Source organism: Chrysochloris asiatica, unplaced genomic scaffold, assembly GCF_000296735.1.
Source record: "Chrysochloris asiatica unplaced genomic scaffold, ChrAsi1.0 scaffold00137, whole genome shotgun sequence".
Classification (NCBI taxonomy): Eukaryota; Metazoa; Chordata; class Mammalia; order Afrosoricida; family Chrysochloridae; genus Chrysochloris; species Chrysochloris asiatica.
The window spans coordinates 3,348,449-3,359,761 of record NW_006408655.1 but is presented as its reverse complement, the minus strand read 5'-3'; the positions used below and the strand labels follow the sequence as shown (position 1 = coordinate 3,359,761).

Sequence of the window (11,313 nt, the reverse complement as noted above, 5' to 3'; positions counted from 1 at the left end):
TATGGGATGCAAAATACAACAAAAAGAAAGGATATGGGTTAGGTCACAACAGAACCAATGGAAATAAAAAGAATAACAACAGAATACTATGAAGAATTGTACCCCATTAAATTTGAACATCTAGAAGATATGGACACATTTTTAGAAAAACATGACCTACCTAAACAAACACAGACTTGAGTAGAAAAACTGAACATATCTATAACAAAAGAAGACATTGATTAGTTAATTAAAACACAAAAAATGTCTGAGTCCAGATGCATTAATGGTGAATTTAACCAAACATTTAAGGAAAAGCTGACACCAATTCTACTCAAACTATTGCACAATACAGAAAAGGATCAAAACTTCTGAATACATTTTATGAAGCAAGCATAAACCCGGCAAAGACATTATTAAAAAGAAAATTATAATGCAATATCTCTCATGAACATAAATGTAAAAATTCACAAAAAAATTCTATCCAATAGAATTCAATAGCATATTAAAAAAAAATACATCATGACTTAGTGGGATTCATACCAGGACAGAAGGAGGGTTCAATATTAGAAAAACAATGAGCATAATACACCCTATATATAAAACAAAGGGAAAAAAAACACATGATTCTGTTGATTGATGCAGAAAAGGCATTTGACAAAATCCAACATCCATTTCTTAAAAAAACACTCAACAGAGTAGTTGTTGTTGTTGTTAAGTGCCATCGAGTCGGTTCCGACCCATAGCGAACCTATACAGGGTTTCCGAGGGTGTAAATCTTTACGGGAGTAGAAAGCCTCATCTTTCTCCCGCAGAGCGGCTGGTAGTTTCGAACTGCTGACCTTAAGGTTCGCAGCCTGATTCGTAACCACTACGCTACCAGAGCTCCTTCAGCAGAGTAGTAATAGCAGTAAAATTCCTCCACATAACTAAGAGTATATACGTAGTCCTTGTGTGGCACTGTAAGTTAAGCATTGGACTGATACCCACAAGGTTGGTGGCTCAAACCCACCAGCGGTTCCTTGGAAATGCTATATATACAGTTACTGTAAATTGAAACCTACTCAAGAGTACTTAATAACAACAACATACAAATCCAACAGCCGACATTATTCTCAATGGAGAGAAACTAAAAGTATTCCCTTTGTGAACAGTAAATGGACAAGGATGCCCCTTTTCAGTATTGTGTTGGAAGTCTTAGACATAGGTATAAGGCAAAGAAGGGAAATTAAAGGCATCCAAATTGGTGTGGCACTGTAGGATCAGCACTGGACTGTGAGCCACAAGATTAGCAGTTCAAACCTTCCAGCTGCTCCTCAGAAAGCGTATACAGGGTTATTATGAGTTGGAAAAAACTTGACGGCCCTTAACAATAACAAACTGGCAAAGAATTTCAGAGGATCAGCTGATGAGCTTGAGCCACCAACCTTGAGGTTCACGCTGACTTTGAAGTCCCACGCATCAACCCACAGCACAACATCAGGACTCCTTATTAGCAATTAGACAGATGCAAATAAAAGCAATAATAAGATATCTTCTCACACCAGCATTAACAGCAAAGTTCAAAAAAACATAAAGTAACAAATGCTGGCAAAAATGTAGAGTCTAGGACCCTCCTACATTGCCAGCAAATCTGTAAAATGGTTCAACCACTGTAGAAAATGGTATGATGCGTCCTCAGAAAGTTGGAAATACGAATACCATATGGCTAAATAATTCCTCTACTTGATATTTATCCATAAGAAATAAGAACCAGTACATAAGTAGATATATACACACTGATGTTTACTGCAGTACTGGTCACAATAGCAAAAAGCTTAAAACCCCATCAATGGAAGAATGGATAAACAATGGTTCATAAACACAATGAAATATTATGCAAGGTTAAAGAATAATGATCAATCTACAAAACACCTCATAACATGGATGAACCTGGAGGACATTGTTGTTGTTAAGTGCTGTCGAGTTGATTCTGACCCATAGTGACCCTGTATATGGTTTCTGAGGAGCAGCTGGTGAGTTTCAACCACTGACCATGCAGTTCAAATGGCTTTGCAGTCTGGTGCATTAACCCACAGCACCACACCAGACACAGCTCATTATACTGTGTGAAATTAGTCAATCACAAAATGATAACTATTGTATAAGACCACTATTATGAAACTTCAAGAAAAGGTTTTCATACTAAACGTAACATTCTTTAATGGTTATCAAGGGTGGGAGGGAAAGAAGAGTAATTCACTGGCTTGAGGGTTGTTGTTTTTATGTGCCATGGAGTCCGTTCCGACTAACAGAGACCCTGTACAGGGTTTCCAAGGCTGTAAACCTTTATGGGAGCAGAAAGCCTCATCTTTCTCCTGCGGAGCAGCTAGTAGTTTTGAACTGCTGACCTTGCGGTCCGCAGCCCGGTTCATAATCACTATGCTACCAGGCTTGAGGGTAGACAAATTTTAACTTGGGTGACTGGGAGGGCAATTTACAAGGAGGGAGGTTCACAAAAAATGATGAAGATATGTGATGATACAAGGAGGTATGCAAGGGCTAAATGGGATAAAGGTAAATAGTGATATATAAACAAGCCTGGAGAAACAGTGCTCTGCAAATTGATACATGGACAGAAACACAGGCTGAATGGCTATGGGAGGAAGAATGGGAGTACACCATAAATACATAAGAGTTTGAAAGTGGATATATATACAGGGGTATTCCTTTCCTGCCAACACAACTATTAATGTGGTGAAGCATAAAGTGGGCAAAGTGATGAAAATTTATTAGATATTATCAAGCAACTCAAGGCAGTGAGCTACTGAGACTGAGGGCTCAGGACCCTAGTGTCAGGGGACACTATGGTCAATTGGCATAACATAGTCCACAAGGACAATGTACTACATCCTACTGTGGTGAATAGCATCTGGGATCTGAAAAGTTCATGAGTGGTCATCTACCGTGTAGTTATAGGACTCTCGATATGCAGAAGAAACAAGAGCAATGAGAACTGAAGATGTTTGAGGTTAATTAGTCCAACAGACTAACTGAATGTGAGAACTTCAGTGTCCACACTCTGAGATCAGAAGAACTAGATAGTGCCCGGCTACTACTACCAATTTCTCTGAAAGGGATTCCATTAAAAGTTTCCAGATAGAATAGAGGAAAATATGGAACAAAACTCAAAATTACTTTTCAAAAAAGACCAGACTTATTGGAGGAACCTGAAACTATGGCCCTCAACCATCCTTCAGGTCTGGAAAGGAACTCACCCTCATGGCCCAATATTCAGCCAAGCAGGATATGCTTGGAATGCTCAATCCTTGAAAATCAAAAAGGAAATCTTTTGTCTCAGATGAAAGTTGAAAAGAGGTGGGAAGATTAGTGGAATGGAAATAGGAGTCACAGGAAGGAAGTGGGATAAATGTTGCAATTTACAGAGGACTGCAATCACTGAGATGAAACAACTGATGATCAAAAACCTTCAGTCAACTCACAATTTAAAATAAAGAAAGTAAGCTACAAAATCACAGAAACCTTTATTAAACAACAACAAACAAAGAAGAAACATTTGGAAGTATATAAAATAACAAGACTGGAAACGGTATCTAGAAGAACAAAGTAGTGAAAGAGTCATAGAAAAGCTATAAATACAGTCTTCCATCCTACCATTTAACAACGAATATTTAACATTTTAAAGAAAATAATAATCATTTAAGTGGTTGTGTCTTAATCTGGAAAAAACCCCAAATTTTATTTAAGGAGAAGATTTTCTAGAAAAAGCGTTGATGGCAAAATCACACATTTTTTTTTTTCAATATAATGATTACTGCCAAAGACTGAGAAGGACCAGTTAAAACAGGAAAATGGCTCAGGAAAGAAGGGAGACTAGCACAGATGAAGAAGACTGGAAGATTGTAGGTAGGCAGAGGAGTCTTAGTAAGTTACTGTGAGCCTCTGGAAATAAAGTAGTTAATAAATATAAAGCAGTGGAATGAATTTTTCTCAGGGTTTCTGAAAGAATTGTAATGCCTAGAAAACATGAGAATTTCAAGGTAAAGTTTCATAAGCAAGAGGGCCCGCCTCTCTCTTACTCACTACAGTATACTCTGCTCTTCAGTTTCCAGCACTGGACTTGGGAAAAAATGACAGTTTTAAGATAGTCCCAATTCTTTCCTATTAAGATATTAAAGGAGTACTTGCTTTTATTTTCTGAAGGAATAACTTACCTCCATATTCACACTCTGGGGTGAAAGAGATGTCATCAAGGGCAATAAAAATGTTTTCACCTCCTCCCAAATCAGCTTCAAATGCTACCTTAAATGGGCTGTTGCTGGAGAGAGGTATGTATCCATATAACCATCCAGTTCTCTTATTTCCAATCACTGACCACACCAGAATGTTGAGCCCAGATTCTCCAATGATGTACACCTAATAACAGAAAAAACAAAGGGAAAATGTTGATAGATTTTCTTGAAAGACACAGGGTGATCACAAGGGTTTATTAGGAAGAAAATTGGAAACTTCATTAGTAAGCAAAAAGTCAGTAGAGTTATACCAAGAAATTTCTTTTTCCATCATAACAATGAATATGTCCATTCTTTGAGAGTAGCAAAATATGAGAATTTTGTTAGGAATCTTATCCCATTCACCCTACAGCCCTAATCTTGCCCTTCAGATTTCTTTTCCCCTCTTTAACTCAAAGAAAATTTAAAACAACAACAAAAAAAAGATTTGTGTTCGTTGAGGATGCCAAAACTGCTACTGTAACATGGTATAAGCTGAGGAGTGCAGAACTCTTTGAGGAAGACTTAGAAGGATAGAAACAACACTTTTAGAAGTGTACAGACCTATAGAGAGTCCTGGTGTGGCGCTGTGGGTTAATAAGCTGGACTGCAAAATCAGTTTGAACCACAAGGTCTGTGGTTCAAGCTCACCAGCCACTCCCTAGAAACCCTATATTCTATGAATGGGTACTGACGCCACAGCACTTAACAACAATAACAATAGACCTAGATAGAAGATATGATGAGAAAAAATAGCTTCAAATTTTGATATAATTGATTAATAAAGGTCTCTATGATTTTTGAAGTCATATTTTTGGATTTATGCTCCTAATGTAAGTACTAGCATTGAGTATGTTGTTGTTATTGGTAGGTGCTGTTGAGTTGATTCCGACTCATAGTGACACTCTATGCAATACAACAAAATGCTTCCTGGTATTGTACCATCATCACAATTACTGTTACGCTTGAGTCCTCCAAGTGACCTCTTTGCTTTTGAACAGTTTCAAGAGGGCTTATGAAGCAGATTTACAAATACAATACATTGATTTTTGAACTGCTACTTCCAGGGACACTGGTTGTAGATCCAAGAAAAATGAAACCTTGACAATTTCATTATTTTCACCATTTATCATGATGTTGCTTAATGGTACAGTTGTGAGGTTTTTAACATATAGATTTTATTATTATGCATTTTATTGCCATTAACCCCTTTTAAACAGTACATGTCATAGATCATGTATATTTAATTGCTATTAACCTCTTTTTCATCAGTACATGTCAAAGATCATGTACTGTGACAAAGGGGTTAATATAGCAAAATGAGTCATAAGAGTGTTAATAGCGATTCATTGTGAGGAGTTGACAATCTTTTATGAGACTCAAAAAATAACTTCAGCATACAATTCCAGGTCTTTCATATTTTTAAAGAAACCTTTATATGATCCTTATAAAGAGAGTCTTTTTAAATAAGAGGAATGAGAACTGAGGGCTTTAGAATGTGTATGAGTTTTCAATTATTAGTGACCTTCAACACAGTGTCTGGAACTCAGTTTTCTTATATTCCAGCTGATAGACTTTCTTGAACTTCACTTGGTTTGCAATAAACATCACTGGATGTATCAGAGGAGAGTTGAGTAAAATAACAGCTATTATATATGTGGAAGTCAAAACAGCTGGCTTGTATTTAGCTAAAACAACATTAATATCACATTCTTTCAAAGAGACAGATTGTTTTGTAGTAATCAGAAATAAAACACACACACACAAAAATGTTGCTGAATAGCAGAAAGACGTATGTGTCTTTCAATGCTAGCCTGATGCTTACATGTTATTTTTCTCTCCAAACTAAACAGGCTCTCATACTTTTGGACATATTGTCAGGAGGGACCAGTTGCCGGAGAAGGATATCATATTTGGTAAGGTGGAGGGTCAGAGAAAAAGAGGAAGACCCCCTGTGAGATGGATTGGCCAAGTGGAAGCATTGATGGACTCAAGCATGGCAACAATAGTGAGGTTGGCCCAGGATCGGGCAGTGTTTTGTTCTGCTGTGCATGAGTCAGTCCCAACTCAATGGCACCTAACAACAACAACAATAATACCAATATATACATCACTTTCCAAATGCCTTCAAAACACTTCTCCCCCCTCCCCCAAATTAAAGGAAACTTGAAACTTAGACTGTACAGTAGCAATCAGAAGAAATAGTTATGACTAGATTTACTTTATTTTGGTATGTCCTGCAAAAATTGGAAATGTTTAGAAAATTAGTTTCTGGCCCAAATGGCCACCTGAAAATACATATTTACTTATACTCCCCAAAATGTTCTACTGCAAAGATAGGAAAAATACTGAAATAAATCCAAAGAAGCAATGGGAAAGAAGAAAGAGAGCTAATAGCATAATAAAATAATCAGGATCCTCTAGAAGTTTCAAAACAATTGAAAATTGAGAAAAATACACTAGAGGTTATGTGTTGCTGTGATGCTGGAAGCTATGACACTGGTATTTTAAATATCAGCGGGGTCCCCCATGGTGGACAGGTTTCAGTATTACTTCCAGACGAAGACAGATAGGAAGAAGCAGAAGCAGACTACTTCTTAATGGTTATTGTTAAGTACTATCAAATCAGTTCCGACCAACAGGGACCCTGTATAGTGTTGCTGAGGAGTAGCTGGTGGTTTTGAACCACTGACCTTGTGATTCAGTGCATTAGTCACTGAAAACCTTATAAATGGTGATGAACATTGTCAGATACAGTGCTGGAAGATGAGCCTTTCAAGTTAGAAGGGATCAAAATATGACTGAGGAAGAGCTGCCTCCTCGAAGTATAGTTGACCATAATGACATAAATGTAGTAAAGTTTTCAAGACTTTAATTTGTTTATGAGACACAATTCAAAATGAGAAGAAATGGCTGCAAACATCCATGAATAATAGGAACATGAATCTAGGAAAATTAGAAATTGTCAAAATTGAAATAGAGCACATAAACATCAATATCCTAATAATTACTGAACTGAAATGGACTGTTATTGGCCATTCTTATTTGGACACTCTTGTGGTTTACTATACTGTTAATACCAAATTGCAGAGGAATGGCATGTCATTCGTTGTCAAATTGAACATTTTAAGATCAATGTTGAAGTACAACACTGTCTGTGATAGGATAAAATTCATAAGCCTACAAGGAAGAGTCCTGGTGTAGTGCTGCAAGACGAGCACTGGACAGCTCACATCAAGGTTGTGCATTCAGTTCATCAGTCACTCCTTGGAAACCATATACAGGGTTGCTATGAGTCAGAATCTACTGGAGGTCACTTAACAACAACAAGGAAGATCAGTTAATACCACTGTTATTCAAATTTATGTACCAACCATTAAACCCAGTAAATTGAAGAATTCTGTCAACTTCTGGTGTGGCACTGTAGGATAAGCACTTGACTGCTGACCATGAGGCTGGCAGTTCAAACCCACCAACCACTCCTTGGAAACCCTATACAAGACCACTAGGAGTCAGAACTGTCTGGACAGCCTTTAACAATAACAACACCGACTTCTTCAATCTGAAACTGATCCAACATGCAATCAAGATTCAATGAACATTGGATTGCTGAATATTGGAATTGGAAAGATAGAAACAAAGAGGAAGGAGCTATAGTTGGCAAATATAACCTTGTGATAGAAATTATGTTGTAGATCTCACAATGGAAGTTTGCAAGACTAATGACATATTCATTGCAAATACCTTTTAAAAATAACATGAAAGGAAACTACACATGAACTTCACTAGATGGAATACATAGGAATCAAATTAACTACACATGTGAGAAGAGATGGTGGAGAAGCTCACCGTCTTCAGTCACAATAAGGCCAGGGACAGACTGTGGAAATGAAGAAAATTTAATCAAATCTGCAAGAGTCAAAATATGACCTTAAATATATACATCCCCTATGAATATAGAGACTGTCTCATGAACAAATTTGATGTACTAGACAATAATGAAAGAAGACCAGAAGAGTTGTAGGGCATCAGGAAGAAAACAAAAGGTTGTTAAAAAGACAGGAAATCAAAAAGGACAGAATGGATGTGAAAGGAAACTCTGAAATTTGCTCTTGAATATAGAAAAGCTAAAGTGACTGGAAAAAATCAGGAAGTAAAACAACTGAACAGAAAATTTCAAAGGTAGTTAAAGAAGACAAAGTAAAGTATTAAAATGAAATATGCAGAGGCGGGGCTTGATGGCCACTAGGGTGGAGGGGCAGTGAAGTTCGCCGCCATCCATACCATGGAATACCAGGCAAAACAGATCTAGGGCAGAGCTCCAAAACTCAGAACCACAGAGAGGAATATTTTAAAAGTTTGAAGGCTTATAGCTGGTGGAACTTGAAGGTGAAGTAGGAAATTGCATACTTTTGAATCTACCCAGCTTGGAGGACCGGAGCCGACATCTTGGGAGAGACCAAAGGGCAAGACCAAGCAGGGGAGCAGAAACACCACAGAAAAGTGATGCGGGAACCTTGGAACAAAGGTGGACAATACACTTTGTCGGTTTTACTTTGTTCTGATTTTTTTTTTTTTTTTTGGTATCTGGTCATTGGCACCCTCCCCCAGTGTTTGCACACCTCTATTCTGGTGATTAGAGGGGGTGCCTGAGCGAGTGGACACCCCCCACCCTCACCACTGGTGGGTTCTTCTGTCACACAGGTGCACAGATACTCTCAGCCCAAGACCAGGCCCTGAATGTTGTTGTTTTTTGTTTGTTTTTTTAAATACGGGAAAGGCCAGGACAGGCTGTAGAGTGAAAGAGAGTTTGAAAACAAAACAGGCCAAAAATTAAATTAAAGCCTGAGGTATAGCATAAAAATCAACAGTGGCATCTTGAAATCACTCAGGCAGCTTTGAAAACAAGAAGCATAATAGAGGACATTAAAGTCATACTCATATTAGGCTACAGAATTTTATTTCTTTTTTTTAAATTTTATTTTGTTTTTCTTCTCTCCCTCCTCTACCTTTTCTGTGATTATAGTCTATAGTATTCAATCAAGTTTTGTTTTGTTGTTGTTGTGGGTTTTTTTTTGCTGGTGCTGTTTTGCTGTTTTATGCTCCCCCTTCTACCTTTGGGGGACTCTTTCTCTCCCTATATTACCCAAGAAAAGACAGCAACTGCTGCCATATAGTCAAGCTACAATCACACTCTATAAAACACCAAAACCCAGGCAAGAACCAATACCAACTGCCGTATAGCAGGGAGGCAAACAACACCTGTGAAAGTTTCTCTGAATCAAACAATAAGAAGAGTGAAAAGGGAAGACCACATCCTCGTCACATCTTTCTGGAAGCAATCAGAAAGCATAATAAAAAAACAAAACACATACTCAATTAAGTATTAAGGCCACAGATAAACATTAAATATGTCCAAGAAAGCAAAAAAAAAAGATGACCATATCAGCACATGTCCAGAAACAAGATAAAAAGTCTGAGACAAATGACCTAGAGGTAGACCTGGATTCCATTCTGGAAGGAGGGCAGGCTTTGAAAATGCCTGAGAAGGAATTCAGAAAAATTATTATAAAACGTTTCAAAACACTTTACAATGGAGTTGAGAAAAATAAGGAAGAATTCAGGAAAGTGCTACAAGAACAATCAAATAAGATAGATACAGCATTGGAAACATTTCAAAACCTACAGAAAGAGGTAAAAACGTTCAATAATAGAATATCAGAAATACACAATACTCTCAAATTGCAAAGGAGTAGAGTAGAAGAAATGGAAGGCAGAACCAGTGAGCTGAAAGACAAATTTCTCAATACCACTAAGATAGAAGAACAAACAGATAAAAGGATAAAAAAAATCTATAGAAGGTCTAAGATTCATGTTGGACAACATGAAGAGGAATAACTTAAGAATTATTGGTATTACAAAACAAGAAGAATCACACAAGTCCACAGAGGTAATAGTTGAAGAACTGCTGAAAGAAAATTTCTCTAACATCCTGAAAAGTGAAAAGATAAACATTCAAGAAGCTAATGAACCCCAGGAAGGACAGACCCCAAAATAAAATCACTGAGTCATATCATAATCAAGCTCTGCAAAATATCAAAGATAAAGAGACACTCCTGAAAGCAAGTAGGGAAAGCAGCTATGCCACATACAAAGGCAAGCAAGTCAGACTAAGCTCAGATCTCTCAGCAGAAACTATGCAAGGAAGAAGGCAATGGAGAGACATATATAATATCCTGAAAGAAAAAAAAAATTGCCAACAAATAATCCTTTATCCAGAATAGCTATCAATCGAATATGATGGTGTAATCAAAACATTCCAGGATAGACAGAAGCTAAGGGACTTTGCCAAAGTCCACCCTGCACTACACAATATCCTAAAGGTATTTCTGTGGACTGAGTACCAACAAGAACAGACAACAACCAGAGATTGACATACGTGGCAGCACCTACCAGAATTAAATCAACAGAAAGAAGAGTCAAGAACAGAACAAAACTAAAGAACAAACCCAGAGAAGCAGGGAGGGCAGTCTTTGATCAAAACAATTACAATGTAAAAGAAGGTAATCATGTAGGAACAGAGATCCAGATAGTGAGAAGGTCAGGTTGATTACAGGATAAAATAGACTGTACTAAATGGACAGAGAAGTTAATGGACTCAAAGAACACTCAAAGAAATTTAACACTTCACAACATACCAAGAAAATGAAAATCCAAGAAGAACATGAAAACATTAAAACTATGAGGAAACTCACAAGAAAGAACCCAAAAGGCATGAACTCAACAAAGGAAGACACACAGAACAAAGAAAGCAGCAACACCACACACAAAAAAACATAATGGCAGCAATTAATCCATACCTATTGATAATTACACGGAATGTAAATGGATTAAATGCACCTGTTAAGAGATGGAGAGTGGCAGAACAGATACGAAAACAAGATCCTTCACTATTCTGTCTGCAAGAGACATCTCTCACACAGAGACAAAAACAGATTAAAAGTCAAAGGATAGAAAAAATATATATCAAGCTAATTGCAATAAAAAGCTAACAGGAGTGGCA

At 37.3% G+C, this 11,313-nt stretch overlaps 1 protein-coding gene across 1 annotated transcript in view; it reads right to left on the bottom strand.

Annotated features, from left to right (window-relative positions):
* MALRD1 (MAM and LDL receptor class A domain containing 1) overlaps positions 1 to 11,313 on the bottom strand; it is a 1,127,868-nt gene that overhangs the window by 269,900 nt on the left and 846,655 nt on the right. The window contains exon 33 of the mRNA XM_006869907.1: positions 4,194 to 4,395. Coding sequence (XP_006869969.1) covers positions 4,194 to 4,395 — 202 coding nt within the window. The remainder of the gene's footprint in view (positions 1 to 4,193; positions 4,396 to 11,313) is intronic.